Source organism: Nymphaea colorata, chromosome 8 (genome assembly GCF_008831285.2).
Source record: "Nymphaea colorata isolate Beijing-Zhang1983 chromosome 8, ASM883128v2, whole genome shotgun sequence".
Classification (NCBI taxonomy): domain Eukaryota; kingdom Viridiplantae; phylum Streptophyta; class Magnoliopsida; order Nymphaeales; family Nymphaeaceae; genus Nymphaea; species Nymphaea colorata.
In genome coordinates this window covers 22690065-22715843 of record NC_045145.1, presented here as the reverse complement: position 1 = coordinate 22715843, position 25779 = coordinate 22690065, and the positions used below count along the sequence as shown (strand labels likewise).

Sequence of the window (25779 nt, the reverse complement as noted above, 5' to 3'; positions counted from 1 at the left end):
TCAATCCTTTACTATTCCGCCGTTTTAGTTAATAATATTGTTGATGCTTCATTTGATGGCATCCCCTTTTCCCTTCCGTCATTTTGCTGCTTGTGTGAAAAAGGGGGCCATGTAGAGCACAGGTGAAGGTGAAAACAGCCGCTTGCAGAAACGTGAAAGTGAGTGCTAGAAATTGATGAAGCTCAAAGTACTATATCCTTGTGCTTTCATGAAGTCCTTCCCTTTCCTTTTTATGGTGGCTCGGAAACTTGCCATTGCCTCACTCACAGGTCAATATGTGCTCCATTTCCTCGCCTGTCTCTGACAGAGTTCCACCCTTCACTTCTTTGACCAACCGTACAGACAGACCTAGCTCAGGCCTATTCACTCCCACCATTTATTCTGGGTCTTGTCTGCTTCTTCTCATCGAAGTGACAAAGGTATCTCTGTAATATCTCACTAATAATGACAACCATTATGGTGTTCCTGTACAATTGGTCATTGCAGGTATCATTTCTGATGGCAGTGATGATGTTGGTGGCAGTTGTGAACCGTGATAGGTCATGAACCTGATGGTGGTGGTGATTCAATAATTTGCATACCCCATTTTCTTGTTGCGGGCCCCATGGAAACTGCATATTTATGAAGCTGTCCATGGTCCATTCCATGGTTCCATGTCCATCATGATATCCCCTATATGTGATCATCCATGCAAAATAAGTTTCTGTCTCAATATGAAAAGAGAGGAGCCAGTAACATGAAAGGTCATAGAAAGTGACCTCTGCCATAGGAGAAGGAACAACCAAGCAACCCAAAAATCACGAGATACAGCATTGTCAGCAGGAAGCATATCAAATTTGCTCAAGCAGAATAAAGTTAGAACAAGGAAATATTCTTCTGGTTCTCTAGTCGTTTATTTATGATTGTTCGGCTGCAGCTGGTTGACGATGTTGCTTCAATGAACAGGTTGATAATATGATACAGGTTTGTTAACATTCTAGCAGTTTTTCAAAATCGATGTTTTTTGGTTAGAAATCACTGGTACGGTACTAGCGATCATTCACAGACCACTTTTTCTTTCTAGTGATTATTGGAAGGATATTCCTTTCCAGAATCACCATTATACTTCAGAGATTTTGTGGCGTGTGAGTGACGTCAAAAAGTAATATCATCATTAGGACAGAATACTTTGCTCAGCACTCAGATTACAGTATCATGCCACTTCTTCAATATTAGGTAGAAATTCAACAAGAAAGTCGGCTGGCATGACTCCTTTTGACAACAATGGTACCATATATATGATGTGGACGGCTCAGTGGTGAAGCTTTGCGAGGTTGAAGTTTTAACCAAAGCAATGCCACTGACATATGGTGCAAAATTTTCCGATGTTGAATGATGAGAGCGATTGGTAATTTCTTATTTTACATTTTTCTCTTTTCTTGAGTAACAGACCGATGCTCTGATCTTTCAGCAAAATAACTTCAAGGCTGATTCCTGGCATCAATATCGAACCAATATCCACTCTTTATCTTAGCTGCTTCAGATTTCGGTTGAGTTGATCATTGTGGAAGCAAAAAATCTGTCCAGTTAACTTATTACGTTTGTACGTATCAGTGTGCAGGTCGCAAGTTGTGATCTAGTGAGCTAATATTGAGAGCCGACAGGTTCTGATATCGTTACATAATGCGACGCTACCATTATTTTATGTACAACTTAAGAGTATTCATGAGAATGAGAGAAAGCCTTGCTTCCGACAAACCTACATTTTAGAAGTCCTTTCCCACTCGTGAATGCCAATGTGATAGATTTTGTCAAAGTATAAGTATATATATATATATATATATATATATATAATGTAAATATGACTGGAAAGCCACAAATAGCCGACTGCCGAATTAATATTGGATCTTATCTGTTAGAGAGAGAGAGAGAGAGAGAGAGACTACTATTTGAGACAACTAAAATAACACTCCATCTCATCGGGGGAGATATATGATATATCCATATACATAAACACGCGATCTTTTGATTCTGGCTTACAAGAAAAAGAAGATCATTCACATAGGGTTATGGTCTTGTGGGTCTGGAAACTCCTTTCAGGACAGGATCGAGTGTGTAGGGCCAGTTCTCAGAAGAATAATGCAAAAGCTGGACTCCACAAATAAACTCATCAAACACTTTCTTTTGGGAGGTTTGGTAGGATCCAAATATGGCAGAACGAGTGAACGAGCGAACAGGTGGAGTATTGCTAAACAGCACACGATTGAACAGTTTTAATTTTGGGAGATAGATGGTGGTTGCTTTTTTCTTTGTAAACTACAACTTATAATATTATTCTATTTTATTTTTATATTCTAAGTGTGTGGTGGGGTTGTTGGTCAAAGGCAAGTAGTATAGTTCTGCCAACTCCAGCATGCAATTTCAGAAGGTTCACGCTCCACTGTTATTTTCTCTCTCACAGAATGAGAGGAAACTCCAAATATTTCACGTGAAGGGCGATGGTCCCGATCCCTCCTGCTGCATGCACTGCATGACTACGACGAGGTGGTGCTCAGTGCTGCCGTTTGTTTAATAACCAATTCTCATCACATCATTCTTTCCTATCCGTCCCACATCAACCAATTGTGGCATCCATCTCTCTCTATATATATATAGTACTCTAAAAATTTTAAATATCAAGGGACATCAAATCTCCATCTATTTTTTTAAATTGTGTGCACGATAATGGTGGAAGGGGAAGGGGGATTCATCCCCTAACTGCCGGACGGCGAATTCATCTCCCGCTGCAATGGGCAGCACCGACAATCACATGTGCCCTCCCGTCGGGCAATGGTAGGATGAGTTCCTTCTCCCTCCTTTCACTGTCGTGCAGTGCATCATGTGGTGCACTGTGCGATAAACCCAAAGAACCAAACAAATATTTCTCTCTCTCTCTCTCTCTCTCTCTAGAGAGAGAGAGAGAGAGAGAGAGAGAGAGAGAGAGAGAGAGAGAAATTTAAATTCTAAAGCATGACGCGGTTTTTATCTTTAAATTTTTTGTCTTGTTTTTTAGGGTAAAACCGTGCACGATTAGCACCACGGAAAAGCTCAAGCAACAAAATGGCAAACTGAGGTTATCTACTTGACACCTGTTACATGTTCCTCATCCTGACCACTTTGAGGGTACCATCCAGGATTTCTTGATTCATATCATTTGAAGCCTTGAAGAATTCAGAAAACTCAAAATGCGAACACCAGTGGAACCACTACAAGATAATTGCTAGTGGATTGCAAACTCAAGCTCGCATCTGGGTGGAGGAAAGTTATCAACTAATCTGACAATTATTACCTTGCAACTCGATCCAGATACATGTCTTGGTCCACGTACATAAATACTGAACCATCCAATAACTGGTCCAATCAGAAACTAGAACAGTTGATCCAACACGATATATGAAACCAAATTAGCTAGCAACCTAAGAAATATGGAACTTATCAAGATGGGCTGCAGTCCAACTAAAATGGTTTTGAGCCAACTGTATCAACGTGGATCGGACGACAAAATAGACAATCAAATGAAGAAATTGTGAACATATGACATATTAGTACTTGATGATTTGCGCATGCAGGTGTACAGAAAAGATCGCCAACTGCTAATGAGTTTTGCAGAAGCCTCATTAGTTTGATTTGTGGCTTATCAAATGATTCTTTAGCTATAATCGACAACAGACAAAATGCTATGCTCATTCAATATTCGGGAGATTAGCAACACTAATTACTGTACTGCAATCTTGAAATGCCAAAAAAGTTGCCTACAAGGGCTACCCAGCTTCATGAATAAGAATGATTTGCAAGTGTCGAAATGCGTGGATACATGATTAAGGATATGGAAACAGTTAGGATGAATTTAGCATATTAGTTTTTTGGGATACATTAAACCTGCCTCCCAGTGCTAATATGTAAGAATTATCATTATCCTAACTATTGGCTTTCTAATCAAAAGAAACTTATGAGATGCAACTCCGCCATGGTTGCTTAGATGAAGGTTCTTCTGGAGCTTTTAACTGTAGGTAACAAGTTAAACTAGTAAGCCTAGCTCTCCTACCTCAAGAGCAATTTATGAAGTCCCATGAAATTGAATTTTTCTAAAATTTGAACCACAAAGAAGGGAAAAGAAAGATAAATGGGAAACTAGATGCGAGCACATTAAAGTATTGATGTGATCATGAAAGATAGTTGGAGTTGGTTGTATGCCACAGGTAATGTCCTCCACATTAGTTTGTCTGTGGGACAATTGTTCTACATCCTGTCTCTGCTTTTCCTTTCCTTTATTTTCTGTAGTGGGCAGTTTCATGATTTCCAGTTGACCCTCTGCCATAAGCAGATTATCATGCCCCAATTAAGTCACACACCCTTTACCTGTACTGAAGAAGAATACAGCACAAGAGGGGAAACCAAAATCAACAATTTGTTGACCAAGTTACTGGTATCTTTTTGGGATTCCTGTGGGTCTTTCCTGCATGGTTGAAAATTTGAAATATTTCAGATCCATGACCGGATATCTGTTGCTCGTAATTATGATTGTTTCATATCCTTGACTGGGTGTCTAGCTAGACACGTTAGTCGTAGCCCTTTGCTAAGAATTTCAACATCTCCTGATGTATAATTTGATACAGCTTGATGGAATAGTATCTGATCCGTCGAGTCAAAAGTACTCAGTGAAACACCTGATCTACATCCTGCATCTGGACCGGAAGCTAAATCACGACTTCATAAATATGCTATCGTCCTCTCTCTTTCTTTTTTTTTTTTCTTTCCCTTCATTGAATGCTACGCGATAGAGAAAAAAAATAAAGAGAGATGTCAATTTTCACATGCTTGTAGAGGGTCCACTTACTCAGTGCTGCCCTGTCGTCCTACTTGAGCTTGGTCGACAATGGATCTGACTGGTTACGTGAAACAGAAAGAACAAACGATGCCCACATCTCGTTCTCTTTTAGAACTTATTTTATATGTTAATTTTTTTCTTAAAACATTCTAATTAGTAACCAAAAAGGTTTGAAGCCACACCAGATGCATCCTTCCCCTGCCAACTATGGTGACAACAAACAGTCGGAGGCTGCCTCTCAAGGAAGAGTGAAAAGGAAAGCAGATGGATTGAGTGGGTGGCAACACATTAGAAAGAAGAAGAAAAACGAATCATCACTTGGAGCTCTTCATGGTGGGACAGAAGCTGCGTCCAACAAGCATTTCCCAGTTGTACAGGCAATATAAAAACTAAAAGTTGAGAAGTAAAACAGTCTCCAATTTGTCATTGTTGCTGCCTGAAAGTACATGCTCATTGTGCATAAGGAGACAGCCACCATCTTTCTTGATTGACTTCCATAAGGCATCTCTATCTTTGTCAACCTCCTGGTGGTTTTCTTTCTTTACAGTGAGGATGGCACATGGTGGCCTGCCAGTGCCATGGACAACAATCTACAAGAGGTCATGTCTAGGAGTAGATGCGATTCGTTTCGGATTTTCCTTTCCGCATATTATTCAATCAAACCATTGTACTGCCGCCTGAATGTTGCCTATGCGGAGATTTTGTAGGCTTGCATCATTGTTGAACACCTAAAATTTCAGTACTTAGCTTTTCTGTAGTTTATCCGAAGCTGGTTATGTCCGTTGTTACTATGTATGAAATCTCTTGTGTTATTTTAATAATAACAAAAAATGCTCATGATTAATACAAAAAAGAATTTTTTTGTAGGGACAAAAAAAGAAAGTGTAAAAAAAAAATTTGAGGATTCGATTATGGTAAAATTTGTTAGTCTATATAGACATGTTGTTACCATTCTAAGCAGTAAAAAAAGCTCTTTTTGTTTTTTTGTCCAACTCATAGCTTATTTCATTATCTCATAAATATTTTATTATCTCATAAATATTATCTCATTCTTATGTTTAGTGTTATCTCATACACCGGTCTGTTATCTCATTATCTTATAAATATTTTATTATCTAATCAACATTGTCTCATACTTATATTTAATCTGTTATCTCGTAGATTTTTTAATATCTCATAAACATTATCTCATATTTACATTTAGCATTGTCTCATTCATCAGTTCGTTATCACATTATGTCATAAATCTTTTGTTATCTCATAAACATTATCTTATACTTATGTTTAGCGTTATCTTATAAATCTTTTGTTGTCTCGTATATATCATCTTATATTTGTTTATTATTTTATACTTACTTATTATCTCATGCATATGCACTGTTTGAGTATAAAAGTAAATGTGCATATTGATTATATAGTTCACATCCAACATGCGCTAGTTATATATACGGAGCGGCATACAAAACTTGTTCTCCAGTTTACATTGTGTTATATCTCAATCCAGCAAAGCATTCTCTCTCTCTCTCTTATATATATATATATATATATATATATATATATATATATATATATATATATATATATATATATATATATATATAAAAGGAGTGCATACAACAAATCTACACTAAAAAAGAGGGGCATCCTTATAAAAAAAAAAACTCTTTTTTTTTTATCTTAGTCAAGGTATTTTGGTCATTACATACTTCTAAATAATTCTTTTTGTGTACAGGGTCTGCACATAACTAATCTTGTCTTGGATGCAAAATTCATCATGAATGATATTATTTATTTAGTTAGTTCACCCTGGTTGAGACAAAAGAAGGTGGAACGTTTTAGTCATCCAGGATTAACTTCCAACTTTTTCTTCTGATCTTTCTTTGTCAAACACAAAAAAGTATCAAAGGCTGAGATCATTCCCGATGAACTACTTAATAGTCTAGCACCTACCAAACAACAAAAAAGACTTGTGGGAGTAATTTTTGACTTAATACAAATAGTCTGTGAGTTAGCCCTTTTCTCAATCGTTCTGAAATATATATAAAAAATTGAATGGTAACTCTGGTATTTCATAATCACCTAGCTATCTAACCAAGACTATCTAATATATCATAATGGACAATTAAGAAAAAAACAAAGAAAACAATGATACGTATTTTTGTCAACTGGTATTAGTTTACACCTTTTTTTTCTTATTTTTTTCTCAATTACTCATTTTGTTCTGATGAATGACCCTACTTAGATGGCTGAGTGACTCTTAATAGAAATCATTCATTCACTCATATTTTTCTCTAGTAAATTACTTAGAAGTTGGCCACATTTGTATGGTACGTTAAACAAAAGGATGCTGCACTACAAAAGAGGGTACGTCTGGGCTCTGTTTGGGGTCTTGCATGCATGCTTCTTATTAAAATGGTCATTTTAAATATATAATCAGACGATATGATTAGATCTGTGTCCCAAGTTTTTTTGTGTCTCAGTATTCCATTCAATAAAATTAATGACCGGGCGATCAAATTTTGATGAATGTGATCGATATATTGTATTTAACAAATGACAAATTTTGAAACACATTCCAGTATATGTGTAAGAAAGAAAAATCAAAGCCATAGATAATCAATGGCTCGCAGCACATCAAAACTTCATGCTTACAATTTTTTTTTTATTTTGTTTACTAAAGTTCTGATCTAGAACATCAACCAAGAAAATTGTTTTGAACCCATTCATATCATCACAGGACACTATTCAAGCTCTCTCTCTCTCTCTCTCTCTCTCTCTCTCTCTCTCTATAGCTAGAGAGGGAGGGAGGAAGAGAGAGGCTGTACCGGGAGCACCAAGTGCTTCTTGTAGGTCAATCTGCTGCCACCTTCATAAATTCGTTCGACAATTTAAACACGAAAGTTTGTCGTTCATCTAGAATTTATGCTAGACATATCTGCATATCAGGACGCAGCTTGAAATGTATTAATTTCTGGTCCTTTTTATGTTTATATATCCTTTTTATTATCGTTCACATGAGAGCACCCTTTATATTATATCATGCTATGTTGAATTATTTGCCTCGATCTTCTGACAGTATCTCATTCTATGCATTTATGATATATGAATTTCACGCAACGAATTTAATTCCACGTCTGTAACTTGTTCTCAGTGAATCTGCTGTGATACATAGAGTAGGGATATGCTCCCCATCGAATCAAACAAGTACATAGAATGTAATTCAGTGGTGGAATGTAATATTGAAAAGTAAATATTGCGGCTGCTTTTTTCCTTTTTTTTTTTTTTCCTTTGTGGGGGAGTTCCTCAGGTTAATAAAAGTTCACTTCAAGATCTTATTTAATGGGCTTCATGAAAACATGTAATTTTTATTAGAAATAACAATTAAAATCTCCTTTTTTTATCTTATAGGCAAAAGGAAAGCCACAAACTTAACGGAAAGCTCCTTTTAAATGGAAACAGATCATGTATTCAAGGCATGAAATGACCAGAATGCCCTTGAAAGAAAAAACGACATTCTCTCTTGTAAGGGCAAAAATGGAACGAGAAAATTAAGAGACCAAAATACCCTCCACACAAGATTTGACAGAGGTCACATTATTGAAACCAAATAGTTCGAGTACTTTTCCTACAATAATAACAACGCAAAATATGTGTATGGTTTGTTTGAGGCCCACTCAATTGGTGGCGTCCTTACAAAGAAGAAAACGAAAATACTTGATCTCTCATCATCAATAGCCAAAGGTGCAGTTAGGAGACTAACTAAGAGGTTGCTTGACATTAGTAACAAACTGTTACTGTCCAGTGAAACTGCCCCAAAAATTAGGGCAGATTCCAGGAACCATGTAATATAGTGTTTCATAAATCTACTTTAAGCATTGGGGCAAAATCATTGGATTATAACAATCTGTTATGAGTGCCAGACAGTCCCTAAGCATTCATTCCTGTCAAATGAAAGCCGGTCTAAAACTCCAGGGCAACGACCTAGGTCAGTGGGTGCACCTGATCATATGGCCGGAGGTCCAGTCTAACTTGCAGAGCGGTGCAAGCAGTTGCCTACACATGCCCACATTTGACTCCTGCAGTGCTTGAGTGGTCAGTCCGAGTACTAGGTCTTGTCTCATTGTACTAAGACACACTTCCAAACTAATCACAAATTGTGTTAATTTCGACAAATGAACCTTTTTTCTCTTCTTTTCGAACAAATACTTAAGTACTGTGGCGAAGCTAGAAATTTTTGACTAAAAGGTACTAAGTGATGGCTTAAGGAAACAACAGCAGGTCCTCTCATCAATGGCCAAAGGCGCAGTTCGGTGACGAAGCATTTATTCTCTCAAATGGAAGTGGGTCTTAAAACTCCATGGTGCCGACCTGGGTCAGCCGCAACACCTGATCATATGGCTGGACCTAGGTTTAGCCTCAATAGTCTTAATTCGAAACCTCTAGATCAGTGCAGGCGATTGCCTACACACGCCCACTTGTGATTGCCCCTCAGATCGAGTACTAGGTCCAGTCTCATTGTACTAAGACGCACTTCCGAACTAATCACAAATTGTACTAATTTTGACAAACGTAGTTTTTCTCTCCTGTTCGGATTATGGCAAGTTAAAATCCATTTTCATCACCATCAGCATGGCAGTCCTCTCAGATTAGTAAAATTCACTGCCAGGTACTGATGTGTTCAGCTTCTCTCGAAGCAAAATAGATCGTTAATAGGCCACTAATATTCAAGTTTTCTCGCCTTGCAGCGACAGAGTGTTGATGGAATTACTTCAGCATGAACCGTTGGCACCTAGCGCTCGGTGTCCCGTCCATGAAAGAGTTTTCACACAATATGAATAGAAACAGAAGAATCACTATTTGAAAATCGAATTCTTTTACAGAAACAGTGCATTTAGGTCAGTCTGAAGAAGCTTGTGGCTTTCAAAGATGCACAGCAGCAGCACAAGCCTACGGCATTAGTACGAGTTTGGCATCTGCTTGGTTTGGTATATGTGAATCCTGCTGTGCACCCTTGAATTATTTTGGCATGTAATAAGCTGTTTTTTGGATCATCCTGTCACAATTGAGTTTCAGATCTCAAAATACGCTAAAAACACTAGCTCCTATTATTTACTAGACTAACTTGCTCTTTCCTCTGTAGTTCACACCTTCACAACTGGAAAAGCACAAAGAATCCTGTCCAGTCAGTGCTGCGGCCCGTTAATAGGCTCCTATTGACGACATATTAATGTTACAAAGACTGTACATTCAATTGGCAATTATTAAAAAGGAACATTGAAGAACTAACAGATACACGTGTATCGGGTTTATGAAATATGTGAATTAAATAAATATGACGATTATGTAGTCTGATTATGAATTTGTCTTATCAACTTGATTGATAGTTTATAAAGTGTAAATGGGTAAACTTATTTCTTGAGAAAGGAAGCAATTTTAACTGTGAGGAGAAAAGATGATCCATACATCAAGGGAGTAATTGAAAGGACTCAAAACATAGCACAAAACCATCATTTTAATGGATTGGCCATCCACATACTGATTAGTCACCTGGCTGAATGAGCCAACAAGAAAAAAATAAATCGATTACTTTTTTCCCTTGGAATCTTTGCGACTGTGGCGTCCTGGAGGACTGACACCCACAGGCTTGGAAGGGCGAAGGATTCTGGAGCTAAGCAGCAGCTACAGCAGGTTAAACCAGCAGGCGAGGTCTCTCAACCCAACAGTGGCAGCTCTATTTATGGAAAAAAAAAAGATGATATCCTCACTGCAGAGATTCGTTTTTTGGAGTTTTCCTCTAAGAAGATTATTTGTTACAGACATTGATGATCAGTTTCAATCTTGACATCTCAAGAAAACTGAATAACGTGAACACCAACTCTTCCAGTATCAGAAAGATTACAACTTATCTCCATAGTAGTATGCAGTACCAAACATTAGAGCAACAGTAGCACCCTGGGCAACCACACGTGCTCGCATTAGCTTCTGACCAAGCTGAGAATTTCCTTGTCGGAAACTAATCAAACCAGCTGTTAGAACCCCAGCAGTTAAGAGGGCACCTGCAGAATTAGAATCATCAGAAAACAAGGCCAAGGTTGTTCGCAACTGTTTTTGCTTTATTAGCACAGCCTATTATTCTACCTTAAGGGGTATTTAGACCAATTTTTACTAACAAATTTCCTTGTGCGTTGAATCCAGGAACAAAAATCAGGCAAAGTCAGATAGACTTCATGCACATCAGAGACCAAAAGGAAAATGAAGAGAAGCTCACTGATCATGAAATTTTCTGCTTGATTAATGATAGTTGTTGTTCTGGGAAACTAAAGGTCTAGCCTTAGGCACAAGTGCCACAGCACAGCATTCAAATCAAGAAACTAGTTCATTAGCCTGAAGGTAAGATTGTCAAGTTTTTGGACGGGCTTTTAAAATCTCTCAAGCTTAAATAATCAATCTACCTCTGGAATCTAATCAAACATATGGATGTAGCATTGGGTACGACAAAAACTAAATGATTTTCAAATATTTGTAAAACTATTTGACATTTGTCTAAATGTAGAAACAAATCAGATTTGCATAATTATGCTAATCTGTTACTAGTCCCCTATGGGCAAAATTTGTACAAAATTTTTCCTGCATAAGTTATTCAAATATTAATGATGTATGCATAACTAAAAAAATTCACTTGAAAGTTGAAACGAACATAAATCTGATTGCTTTCACACTTGGCAAGAACGTTTTCATATTCAAGAACCATGATTCTTGTGAAATGCAGCCCACCCATTTCTAGAACACTTACAAAAACAAAAAACATGAATAGTCTGTGAATAATTCTTGTGGCAAACATTTCTTTGGAGTCCATACGAATCTGATAAGACATTGTCATTGACATTTTGGAGAGGTCGTGCTTAGAATTTTTTCAATCATGAAACTTTTGTGCACTATGGCCCATCTATTCTAAAAGCATTTTCAGAGACTATTTACATGTTTGAATCACATGATTCAAAACGCACAGTAGACTACCTTGATCACACTTTTTAGGTTTAAACTACAAAAAAAAATAAAATAAAATAATAAAAAAGCAAAGTGATTGCTTGTCAAAGTATCAAATGTTCCCCATTGTCCCGCCAACACATCCAAATTTTGATTAAGATGTTACACCACACCATGGAATATGACGTATGAACAACCATGTACTTTGTTTTAAGTTATGCATCAGAATGAATCTAGCAAAACATGTCTTTTCTTTTTAGTACTTCTTGATTTGTAGAATAAATGAGACACTGGTTTGGTCTTTATGAGAGAATATAGACATAAGCATTTGATTAAGGTTCAAGTTTTCTCCAGTTACTGGAAGAAGCACATGAACATATAGACAACAATTAATATGTACACATCTGAAGGGAAAGGAACATAAAAACCCAGTCAATACGTAATTTTTACTTGCTAGTAGTTATGCATGCTTAGTTTCAGTTTAAAACTGAGAGGCTCAATTATCCAAGACTTCATCAACCATGCAGAGACAGGATAAACTGCAAAACTGTTTTAACTAACATAACAAATGTTGATGAAGTAAAAATATGATAAAAATCACTAATTGCAACAAATGAAGGAGGTGGATGAAAAAAGCAATCAAGGAATACCTCCAACTTGACGTTTGACAGCACTATTGCTGACAAAAGAAAACGAAAATTAGCACATGTAAAAAGGCCCAACATAACAGTGTAATGCATTCACAATACATCATGTTGCTGATAATTTTAGAAAATGAAAGAATCAGCTGATTTTAAAACAATACGACATCTTTCTTTGTAATGATACACCAAGCTCATGGAAGCCAAACCTTTTTCGAAACAGATAATGTGGTGAAGTTTGTAATGGACTCTCATAAAATAGTGTTTCAGTTTATTGCATGGCAAATTTGAAATAAAGCAAAAATTATATGCATTTAGAAACTTTCTTTAAAATTTTTGAACACTATAAATAGCTACAAATGAAGATGAGTTCAAAAACTTTAGGAGATGAAACTTGTAACCGAGAGAACTATTTGCCAACTCCTTGAGTGCAAATTGACCCTTTCAACTTTATGCGAACTCATAAACTCACAATCAAGTTGTTTCCTTCCATCCGTCACTGTCATTGAGGGCTTCTTGCTCTTGCATTAATCCAAGGAACATATCAGTTGATCCCGATGACAACATAAAATTCATTTTGATTAGAACAATTTAAGTTTTCGAAATATACTATAGTGATGGTGGATGTTCAAAATAAAAAGACATAAACGCCAAGCCTTTCAGCCTTTTCGTTTGCTAACCACAAACTCCATCTTTTCTAGTTTCTCAGTTTGCTAAAACTCACGCCCTTTAACCATGACTGCACGCATTTAGCTCACATTCTTTCTATAAGCAAAATGATGCACCAACCAATACCAAAAACTACTTTCCCTCTCCGACCAATCGACTCTCTCCATTTATAGAAAATATATTCTCTAATTGAATATACATTACCATAATTTCTATGTTCTTCATCGGTATACCACCCATTTCTCTTCGCCTGACAGAGGGCAGCGCTACGTTTCAGCTTATTTTTCAAGAAAAAATGAACGCCTAACTATTCGCACCCGTGATCCCTAACATTAGCAGCTGGAGCACCCTAACATTAAGGCCTTCGAATGGCGCGGACAGCATGATAAAACTAAAAGGGAGGAGACTTCTGAAACAAAAAGAAGAAGGGACGACAGTGCAAAAAACAGCAGAAAAACCAATAAATTCGATCAAATCAATTCACCGCAAGAGAGCCCGCAGATCCTCTCTGGAAAATATCGAATACCATCTTCCTCAATTCTCGTTAATAAATTCCAAATAAGAAACGTGCAAGTCCCAATAAACTATAAAATCATTCAACCACTTAAACAAAAACCGCGAAACCTCAATTACATCAAACAGAAGCAGATCAAGAGAAAAAAGAAAATAGTCCAAGACATACAAATCAATCGACAACCAAAAATCAGGCCCAATGGCAACCAAGCATAGTATGAAAAGGGGGAAAACAATTACCAATCGGAACCAATGGATTCTTGACCGGCTTCTTATGATCAAAGAGGTCCTCGTATTGGGTAGCTCCAGATTCATTCGATGCCATCTTTTCTCCACGCTGGTGGTTTTACAATCCTTCTGTGTGCTCGAAACCATAAAAGGTCCTACTATCACCTTGCCTCACCAGTCACACAGCGCTGAAACTCCATCTGGCAGAAGGAAGGTCCGCGCAAACTCTTCCTTTTCTTATTGTTAAAATCTGTGTAACTATGGGCGCCACGCTTCGGGTTTGAAGAAGTGCGAATTTGAGGTAGGCATAATTTTCAAAGCCGACATTTTGCCCATAGTTTCAAAAAAGCTCGACATCTACCCATATTTCCAAGGAGCCATGATCTTAAAGTTATTGTTTTTCCCAAGGTAATTATAGAGAAGTTTTTTACTGCTACCAAGATGTTTGCTCCTCGGTTTTCCTGGGGTAGAAAGGATTCCGTGGAATGCAGAGCCAGGACAGATGGTTACTTCCTGGTGTACCCAGGACAAAGGAAAGCAAACACCTTTCAAGAATGCCTCGGCGTAAAACTGTTGAGTTCAAGGTCCCTTGAACTTCGAGGATTCGCGCATAAGCAAGCATAATGGAAGGGTGACTTGTGTGTCATAGGGGGCACGTTGTTCAAAGATTTGTGTCCCCAGGGGAGGCACTCTTCATATCTCCCCATAACACATAACCTGTTCGCCGCATAAGTAGACATTTGGTTAAAACAAAGTTCACCTCAGAATTATTCACGCCAATTTTGCTACCTTTTGAGTTTCAGGATGGTCTTTTCTGAACGAGTTGACAAGAAACTTGAAACTCAAGCCCTTCTGGAAAAGCAGCGGTAAAACTCCATGAATGCAGTTATATAACTCTCATTGTGGATTACAATTTTGTTTTAACTTTCACTATGATCCCAAACATTACCAAGTCAAAGTATGTTTTTGTCTGATGAGATTCGGCAAAGCTTAGACCAATCAAAAGACCAACTCTTGACTGCAAAACTCTTGACCTCATTTGGGAGTTTGAAGTCCAATCCCCACTAACCGTAAAGATGACTTTGTTCACTATACCGTAAAGAAAAAAAAAAAAAAAAAAGACCCACCAACCAGTGTGTAAAGATGAATCTCATAAAACTTCCGAAGGCAAGTCTGCTTGCATTGATAGTTTGTTCGTGACGACGAGAAATCCACACCGTACAAAAGCCTCTCAAAAATCATTGTTACAAAAATCCTTAGTATTTTCTACTGTACAGATTTTCTGGACCTTTTGTCGCACGTGAAGGTGTCAGTCTGAAAAATCCGTTAACTTTTCCATCTGCGTAAGCTCAGCAGAAACAAATATTCATCACATCCATCATCTGGCCCCAAGAGTTCAACCCTAACCTGTCCTCATCAATAAAACAGACTATTTCCCGTTTTTCTACATTCAAAAAAACAAACAACCGAAACATGTCTTGTACAACATTGCAAATAGCAGAAGCCATGGGATACATTATTTAATCATTACTGCAAAGTGGTGATGTGTCTTAACTGCAGAACTAGAGTCGAATCACCATAAAGGTCGCGGATAAATTTTTCATAGACGTGTATTTCTATGCATGTCTCTGCTGCATATGCAGCCACCATATTGTCCAAATTGTGGAAAAAAAGAAGAGAAAAAACAAAGTATCAGATAATTATAATGAAAGAAGAAAGCTTTAAACTTGAGGACAGTCCGCTTTCAAGCCAAAATGGATCCAGCTGCCTGTGATGAAAACAAAGTGGTCCAAAAGCACGCACAAGTTTTCAAATCAAAAATTCTTGCCTTGGCTTAATCAGCAAAATCTTCCCAATAGATATAGTTCTTTAGGTGCCACATCAGATTCCTGGACACAAAGAACAGATGCAACTGGACGTGCAAAATGTGTCCCAGGATACATGATCAGTGTCCGAGGGATTTCATACTATTACATACCTAAGTATATTTTTTGAGGCAGTGATACACCAAGCGCACAAAAGCACAGAAAGCAGACTAGCTTAATTATGTCACGCTGACGATTGAAACTGATGCGCCAAGTCAACCCATTTAGCTCTTCCTAATCTAACTGCTATAGCCCTTTCAATATGAAACATCCCAACCAGCTTCACGTCCTCAGATCCTCTGACATTGCTGAAGGAATACAATGCGTTTTGAGGATATCAAGGGTTGCTGCTCTGGCCGTTTTAGTCTCTAAAACAACTATCTGCAAGAGCAAATATATAAGCGAGAGAAAGAGAGGAGAGAAGGAGAGAGAGTTTGTGCGTGCATGTGTGCATGTGTGCATGTGTGTGTGTGTGTGCTGCATGCATGCATGTGTGTGTGTGTGCTGCATGCATGCATGTGTGTGTGTGCATGCATGCCATCCGTGTGTGTGGGTGGGTGAGAGAGAGAGAGACCTGTTGATATTCTAGATCAAACTGCAAAAATTCACCATCATAGTTTTCCACCATCTCTGCCAAATGTTTTAAATTTTTTATGGGCTTGTTATTGAATGCCAAAACCTGTAGCAAATCATCCAGAACACAGATGAGAAAATGCCATCAACAAAATCATGAGTTAACCTTAATAGGGTTTCCCAGATGGTCTAGTCTTCACCTGAGTATTGACAATATCTTCATATCCAATGTTGATATCTGATACCAGTACCTACAATCGTGAAAATATCAAATATCTTGGCATTCTCTGATATCACATAAAGTTCCCCAAGGACTATTGCACTAAAAAATATGGAAACGGCTCAGATGCAGATACTTAAGACTGAAAGTGATTCTTCAGAAGCTCTGCAACCAATAATGGTCCTAACCTGTGATACAACAACCAGTTGTTCATCTTCTGTTTGTGCCATTGAATGCAACAATTTGTCTAGCAGCTTAACTGGTGCATCATAGTCATAATCCTTTCCATACTGCGAAACCCAGAGAAAAAGGTTCACTAAAAGCTAACAGCAGCATTGTGCAAGAGGCATATGCAAAAGCATCACCGAATAAGTAAATCATCCAAACATGGAACAAATTAACTGAGTACTGCACCATGCATCTGGTAGGATAACTTCTGTGGAAACTTTTCTTTCCACAAAAGCTTTTATTTTATAGCAAACAAAAATCAACTATGACCTAGTATGTTTTGTATTTCTTGACTTTTAGTGATGTATTATAGCCATATTGAATAACGACTTAGGAAGAAGACAATAAGGAACAGGTACAATGAAAAGCCCAAGAAAACATTTTTCTTTAAGTTGTTGGATTAATATGAAAAGAACTGTTAAATTCCAAACGTGAAATAGCAGTATTCATATTAAGAAAAATCTCAACCAAATTTGAGAATACAGAAGAAGCGCATTTCATTGCAAACATTTTATTTTTATCTTTTGTGGCCAATGAAAGTACCAAAATTGAAATTTAACAGAACTTAACTGCTTAGGTGAAGTTCAGTCAATGAATTAAATGACAGCAATGTACTATACCCTGATTCACGACATACCTCAGAACGGAGATAAGGAACAGATATGGCCGAAAATACAAATCCAGCAATTATGTAATATGATGGCGGTTTCCCCTTGATATGTGCAGGAACAAGGCGTTTGTGGGTTGCAACCTCTACATTGAATTCAACAATTTTTGATTCCCGAAGGACTTTGACTGCAGCACTTTCTCCAGTGTACTTTTGAGAAACCAGGTAACTAAAGCCAATCCTCTCCCCATGCCTAAAAGGAACTGAAAGACCAAACCCCACATAAATGAGATTGCATAGAACATGCACATGCACATCAATGTTTAACTCAATTGAACAACACAAATAATACAAAATCCAAATTCAATCAGCATGCCTGCTACTGGAAGTTACGAGCTCAAGAAGCATCATTTCCAGGGCCTTGGTAAATGTAAACAGTAAATATGATTCACCTGAATTATTGTTGCAATACCATCAGTCAAGGCCATCGCTCGACTAGCATACGTAGTTAAATCCTATAAACAGTTAACATCACTGAAAATATATGATGAGGCACATCTTTTTGCGTATGCCCATCTAATTTTAAAGACAAATCAATAAAACGAAAGTTTATGACTGAATTTTGTTGATTTCAAGTTTTCAGCCTACAGATGTGTTCAGCTCATTGTCACAAATACAGGGCATTTTTTCCCAAAAAAATGCCGAAAAAAGGGAAAATAAAGGAAGGATAAAATGAAAAAATGGCAAAACATGTTCTTATTGTGTTTTCTCATTTTTTCAGAAACAATGAATTTTAATAATTTAATTTTTTTGAAGTTTCTTTTAACATATTATCAGATATTTTGGATTTTGATCAATGTTTTTTGTAATCAAATTAGTAGAGAACTCAGTCTTTTGTACTTTTCTCTTATTTTTCATTTTTATTTTTATTTTTTTGAATTACCAAGATTTCCCCAAGAAAAACATTAATACCCAACAAAATCCTTGCAAATAAAAACCCAAGAATGGTGTCTTTAACAATAGTTCAACAATGCCCAAAAAAATCGCCAGAGATTGCATAATATATCAAGTTCTTTTTTCCTTCTTTTTTATGTAAAAAGTTAATTCTCAATGATGGAATTTCAGTGTGTTCCAGTCTTTCATCTTTAAATTTCTTTCCCTCTTTCATCTTTAAAGTTCTTGAGAAAGGACGACAGCACACACTCACATAGTTGATGACTGCTAACCTTTTCAACTAAAAACCCATGTATGTGCAGCCACACTCATGCACACACATTCAGAGCTCTTTCTTTTTTCACCAAATAGCATGTGTGGCATTCAGAATAGTCATCTGATCCACGGTAGTAACCACCCAACTAAGATTTTTTATGTATAAAGTATGCTGCTTGTGGGATTTAAATGTGAAACAACCCATTCCCAGATCCAAGCAACTAATGGGTGAGCCACTTGCAAATGTTGCTCCAAAGTCTGAGAAGAACTTTGTTTCTCCTACTTTATTTCGGCATCAATTGCCAACCTTGACAGACCACAAAACAACCAGCTATAAGGTTCACCCAGGTATATATTCAAGATATTGAAACAACAAATTAACCAGTCTCCAGACCTGTATCCAACTCTAACCCTAAAACAAATTCATCACTGGTCCTATGCACACCAGCTCTCTAGACTTATGGTCCCCCTGTTGACCTCCTTATATCCAACAACACCACCAAGAGGATGAACGTTGCAAACGTAATTACAAAAAAACTTATTACAACTACAAATGCAAGCATAAGTGATGACAAGGTGGTGGTGCTTGCCAGGAAGATGCACTGAACAGAGGATTCAAATGAGCCAGCTGACCAGCGACCACTGATTTCTACCAAGGAGAGAGATAGGCAATTGAGCATGGAAAGGGGAAGATACAGTGGTGGATATAGGCAGACGAGGCATACAGCAAAGAGGAGAATAGTGTGAGTGCAGCTGGCTGACCATATTTCTGTAAATAATCTCCTCTTTTTTCTCTTGGATTTTATGTGTGTAGAGGCTTTTTCTTTGTTTCTTCAAAAGTGCAGCTACATTACGTTCAATGCCATAAGTTTGACAATCAAACATTTCCAACACGGTGTGATTGGAAAATGAATCCTGAATACCATTCTTAGTGGCGGTAATACCTTCCTTTACTTTTCAGTTTATTACACAAGGAAGGTGCACCTAGCTCAAGAGACTTGGTAGTTTGCCCAGGGTTGTAAACCTTATTGTTGGTACTTGGTACCTCCACTCCCAGGGCCTATATATGCTTTGGCTGAGTTGGCACACACAGGGCTTCAACCATGACTAATCATCTAACAGTGAAGGCCAGATTCCATTATGTCAAACGACTTTGGGGCCAGTAATAGCTTCAACCTTTTTACCATTGGTTCAAGAATGATTACATAAGTACACGTTAAAAAACAAGAATCACAACCAACTTCAGGTATGGAACGTTCAGGCCTGCTAAAGGTTCAAAATTATCAAGTTATTGTGCTTACCTGTTCCATCATTTGCAATATCAATCCCATCAAAGCTAAGAATGATATCTGATGGCTTCAAGAACTGAGATGCTGGAGCAGTTGGTTCTACTCTTCTAACACGAACACCCTTCTGATTTGGTGTCATTCCCATAGCCTTGCGCAAATCAGGATTCTCCATCTTCTGCCACTCAACCCCAAGGATTGGAAAACCTGTCATGCAAAAAAGTGGGTAGTTAACTAAAGATCTATTTAGCACGAATCAGACAAAATTGAAGCACATGATAGTGAAATAACTGACCAAGTTCATAGATAAAAGGAATGAACCAAGCATATTAGCTAACACTGGTGGGTTAAACAAAAGCAGCCAATCTATAGAAGCAAAAAGTACTAAAATGGTTATGAAACAATGTAACATACTTCAACCATACCTGTGTATTCCCCTGATTTTTCATAATCCTTAATAAAGTGCATAATGACAGGAGTGGGGATGACATAACCAATGTTTTCCACGTCCTCATGTTTAAGGGACTGAAATGCAATGCCGACACACTGACCCTTGTCATTAAATGCAGGACCACCAGAGTTTCCAGAGTTTATGGCAGCGTCAATCTACACAAGTTGCAATGAGAAAGAATTAGCAGATGCTTTTCAGATGTAAAACCCAACTAAACGTTATCAATGTTATACCTTTTTATTTTTTAATTCAAGTATACAAATTGGAAATATCTCAAAAATTGATCAACAATATAAGACAAACCTGCAAACCTAATAGCTCTGTCGCCCCATGAACATAAGATAAGATCTCCATCCGTGAGACAACACCACTTGTCACAGAAATTGTGTCTCCCCCAATGGGGTAACCAACAACTGTCACAGCATCCTGTAATACTGGTAAGGAACCAAACTCCACTGGTGAAACCCCATCCCAGAACTCATCATCATTGACAGTCAGCAGCGCTGAAACACCACAAACAGCGTAAGTAATCCAACGCCAACCGTACAAGTACTTCTATGGGATAAAAAGGGCTGACAAGAATGTGCATCCTTCACAGTAAATAGATGCATATGAAAGAAAAATATTTTCACGAACAAAGGAACACTATTGATATCAAAGAATATGAGAAAAAGTACCAACTATCTGATTGTAAATTTACAATTTATTAATGTATCTTTACGTAATAGAAAATCAAAGTTCATTTGTTAACAACTTAACAAGAATAACCACTATCAATGTTCTTCCACCAAAATACTATAATAAATGTGAGCATAAGTAAACTGGCAAAAGAGGTTACACCATTTAGGCTGCCTACCTAGGCCTTCTTATGGTGTATGCCAACTAGGTTCTAGTGCATTTAATTACATAAGTTCTGCAGCTTCTAATCTCTCCACTGTGGGGTTTGAGAGGGAATGGTGAACAGATGAAGTGAGTGATTCGAGTTTAGTAAAGTAGAATATTGTCATGGCTGTAAACCAGCCATCTAAATGATTGAAAACGTTCTCTTAGTTTCTTTCAGAATTATGTAACACAATGAATCAAGAATTAATATATTTCTACGACACGGATTATCTCCAGAAAGTTAAGTGTATGTCATCACCTATATCACATTCTCTTTTTTCACCATAAAATATAAATTTTAGTGAACACATGACCTATTGCAATTACTATTGTTGTATTTTCTCCTAACGTTTACATTATACATGACCACTAGTTAGAAAGAATGAGAACAAAAACACGTCTGCATCCTGATTCAGGATTTGGGAACTTAGGTGGTCCCCATTTCTAACTGCTGCTTAAGATTCCTTTGTTCCTTTGTGCCCACACTTTGGACATCTATAAAGAGTATGTCATCAAACCTTCACCCATGATTCAATGGTTTTCAATATTTACGCTCCAATTTCAAATTTTGTTTTCAATTTTCATCCTTTTACACCTCTACATCGCAAGAAAACAAAAATGCTACTTACTAGGAGTAAGGGCATTTGTTTTAATTCTTTTGCAACAACTTGTGCAGTTAAAAGCATTAGATAACAGATCCACTAGGCCCAGTTGGTATCAGGGAGGACTACACAATCCTAATCAACAAAAAGGAAAAAGAAAAAGCAAGCAAAAAAGAAACAAGAAGCAGAAGAGTTCAGATACCAAAACATCAACTCCAAAAAATACAATGAAGAACCAAAAGAAGGTTTGGACTGCTTCAATATCCAGCTCCAGCCTAGACACTTGGTTGCAGCATCCCCCTCAAGCAACCGACTAGGCCTGCTTTTGACTAAAGAAATAGTTTCCTCTCCATTTCTTGCCATGTTGACAATACCACATTAATAGATAAAATGTCAATCCATTTGGAATTTATCTATAGTAATAACCTGATACTTTTCTCTTGGATCAAAAAGAGGTAATCTTTCTTTACATGTTCATGAACTTAAAAAAACCAACACCTTTGGAAAGAGATAGATACAGGTCCACGAATTGGTTGCACAAACTGCAGTTGTGCATGTATGCCATCAGCCCCAATGAGGATAAACGACATGGTGCATGGAAGCGTGCTTAAGGATATGGTGTATAGATTGGTGGGTCTGCTTGCTTTCCAACCCCCCATAAAGTCCGAGTGCCCAGGGCATATACCTCACCCTCGTTCATATCCATTTCCTGTCTATGTCACATACCAAGCAACTTTCTTTTATTCTCGTCCCACGATAAGATTCTAATATACAATAAATGAGAAAAACTATGGGACCAACCCATTTCATTTGTCAAGTTTTTTTTATGCGTGCTACATGAGTCTTTTGGGATCCCTAAATCAGAAACTGTTATATACACATGTAGGTACAGCTTCACTAAAAGCGATATGAAAGAGGATTAAAACAGGTAAAAAGGTATGAATGATATGAGTTGAACTTCACATTCTGTTCGATTGCACATACGATATCCAAAAAAATGATCATCACCAGGAGATCTCTCAACAAAATTCGAGGAAAAAACTTCATACCTATATCACACTCGGTGCCAATTGCAAGCACAGTCGCCAAGTACTTGGTGTCCGAACCACGCTTTTTAAGCTTGACCTGTGTATGGTGCTCGACAGAATGCGCGTTAGTAAGCACTCTGCGTCCACTAATGATAAAACCACTACTGCTAGAGCTATACTGCCGCTTCCTCTGCCATGGCAACGAGAAGTTCGGCTCTGTGTGGACACAGAACACCTTAACCACCGCGTCCATTGAAGGCACAACCTTAATCACGTTCTCCTTCTTAGCTTCACCAACATTTGCAGCAGCAAGCCTCAACAATTCTCCACTACTGTCTTCAACAACCCTTGTTACCGTCCTAGTCGGTGAGCCAAGCGCCCTATCGGCCGCCCCATTCTCTAATTCGGAGGTGGGTGGTTCCCGTATTGCCCCCTCTTTCGAATGCACGGTCCCGGTGTTCTGGGCATCGATAATGAGGTTCTTCCTCGGTCGCCCGCGCTTCCTCCGCTCCGTAGCTCCGTCCTCGACCACCTCAACATTTGCCAGAGAGAAATCTGCCACTGAGGAATCAGGAATGCCAGCGCTCGCATCCTTCTCCTTCCTATCCCTCTTCCTGCCTGCCGGTTTCATCTTCTCCAACAAAGGTTTTTGCTTATCCGATTCAAACTACACAAAATCCCCCAATGCCCAACTCGGTACAAACCCTTCCCGATCAAAAACCAGCAAAACGGAAGAATATCAGACAGACACCGACTCCCCAAAGCCCTAAAAAGGCTCCTGTATATCCAAAAAAGCGAAATAAGATGAAAAAATGAACGAGCGAACGGAATACATAACCCCTCCGAATGAGGAACGAAGAAATGAAGACATCTTCTTCCAAATCCCATCCATTTTAACAAGGAAAAAAAGGAGAAATAGCGATTGAAGAGAACAACTCACCTGGTCAAAAGATGGTGGTGTTCCAGTTTCAGCTCCTCTCCTCGACGCAGAGAAAGAGAGACCGACCCTCCCTCCCTTTCTGCGTTCCGAGCGTGCAAACGGATTCTCTTCGTTTTTTTCTTTTGAAAGTTGGAAGGAAAGTATTTAAAGCACACAAGCGTAATAAATATTAATTCCCCCCTGGAAACAAACGCTGCGGATTTTAAATATTTTCGTTTCTTTATTTCTGGATTACACTAATCCTAGTTCAGTCGTCTTCTTCCTTTTCCTTCCTCTCACAGTATGCTCAGTTTTGATGAATCTGCCGACGAGCCGGACCTAAATCAAGCTAAACACACCATGAATTAAGTTGCGATCTTTAAAAGTCTCGGCCGAGTCAATCGTTTATTTTTTTAGCTTTTTTTGTTGACAAGATTGGCTCATACCGGTTAAATCGACACGTGAAATTCAAATGACAACTGCTTTTGGTCACTCAAAGTTGGATATTGCACCCAATCAGAAGGTTGTACTTGTTGCTCAGCTCGATGTTCTTCAGTCTTTATCTAAATTGACTTCTCATTTAAAAGTTAGGATGTGTGGACAGGGGAGAAGGTAGAGTGGCAACATGTGGGCAATTGCCCACCATGGCCCAAAAGATCTATTTTCATATTGATATTTATAAACGCATCAAATTCTTTTTATCGCTAAGAAATTGTCGATATTCATAACAAATCAAAACTTTAGAAGGACATAACGATTTGATCCATTTATCTAGGCAGGAAAAGCAGCACTAGAGTATTGTGATTTTTAAATAAGAGCAAAAAAGAAAACTTGAAAACTATATATTTTAGTAAAATAACCATGTCTTTTATTGAAAAATTATAAAAAAATAAAAATGAAGAGTGATTGTGTGTCCATGGATATTGTTTAGATTGAAAACGCACAAAAACTTTAGGATTTTGGATGAGGTGTCAACTTAAAAGCTCGAACAAAAAAAAAGCAAGAAACAGGAACGTGGGGATTGAGTTCGAGGGAATTTGGCAATAGGAACGCTGGGTCAGTGTTATGTCTTAGCTGCTCTTTGGATCCCATCAAGGTAAAGGCGGAATATTGTTTCATGGAACATTGAAATACTGTTTCATGAATGTTCCATAATATTTGATTAGTAATATTTGATTAGTAAGCCAAAAACTTATAAGAGCCAATTTGGCAATGTTAATTAATATGCGCTAAAAATTGTAGTAGACTCAAGGAATAATTTTTAAAGTGTTTCAAGAATTTACCAATCTTTAGGATAGACTCATAAAATAGTTACCGATTGTTTACTTTGTAAACAGGTTCATAGTAGTCGTTTGGTAACAAAAATATTGTGAGTGTTTCATAAATCTGCTTAAAAATTGGTAACAAAGATATTGTGAGTGTTTCATGAATCTGCTTAAAAATTAGTGTAGATTCTTGAAACACTATTATTAATAAGGAATATAGCCTAGTATTTGAGATGATTAATGAGACACTCACGTAATATCTATGCTACCAAACGATTATGACAATTTCATCCATGAAAAAATTTTAAAAAACTATTTTTGTATTAAAGATTTAATGAAAGTTTAAGAGGCTTATGTACTCCTTGCAACCTAATATTGCAAGCAGTAGAGCCCTTGTTAAGTTGCATAGCTAAGTCATACAAGGGTAGATGAAATATATACATATATATATATATAAAAGTTGCAAAGTCAAAAAAACTAAGATAAAGAGCGCCAGTACATAGTAAAATAGAAGAATTCTCTTCAGTCGAATAGATATTGTGGGGAAAATAAATACCCACTTGCAACTTTCTAAATAATCATTTTTTGAGACAAAATATCTTTAATAAAATATGTTTTGCAGTATAATGCAATAAAATGTATATTTATGTCGTTATGAGCAAAGCTAGTGCAGCGGCAGAGCAAGAAAGGGGTTTCAGGAAGGGCACACTGTCTTTTTACAAATTCCCGAAATGGCCAAATCACAAGTTACATATTCTAC

General features: G+C 37.6%; 2 protein-coding genes across 2 annotated transcripts; both read right to left on the bottom strand.

Moving 5' to 3' along the window:
* Window positions 1-10340: 10340 nt before the first annotated feature.
* LOC116258328 (RING-H2 finger protein ATL48-like) lies at window positions 10341-14180 on the bottom strand. Its single transcript, XM_031635420.2, has 2 exons — window positions 13897-14180; window positions 10341-10902 (listed from the first exon to the last, which is right to left on the bottom strand). The coding sequence occupies exons 1-2, from the start codon at window positions 13979-13981 to the stop codon at window positions 10742-10744; spliced, it is 246 nt and encodes an 81-aa protein (XP_031491280.1). The 5' UTR covers window positions 13982-14180; the 3' UTR covers window positions 10341-10741.
* Window positions 14181-15468: 1288 nt separating this feature from the next.
* LOC116259358 (protease Do-like 9) lies at window positions 15469-24069 on the bottom strand. Its single transcript, XM_031637131.2, has 10 exons — window positions 23776-24069; window positions 22857-23613; window positions 20627-20826; window positions 20298-20478; window positions 19888-20079; window positions 17408-17640; window positions 16731-16832; window positions 16523-16573; window positions 16324-16428; window positions 15469-16130 (listed from the first exon to the last, which is right to left on the bottom strand). The coding sequence occupies exons 2-10, from the start codon at window positions 23464-23466 to the stop codon at window positions 16032-16034; spliced, it is 1773 nt and encodes a 590-aa protein (XP_031492991.1). The 5' UTR covers window positions 23467-23613; window positions 23776-24069; the 3' UTR covers window positions 15469-16031.
* Between the last annotated feature and the right edge of the window lie 1710 nt (window positions 24070-25779).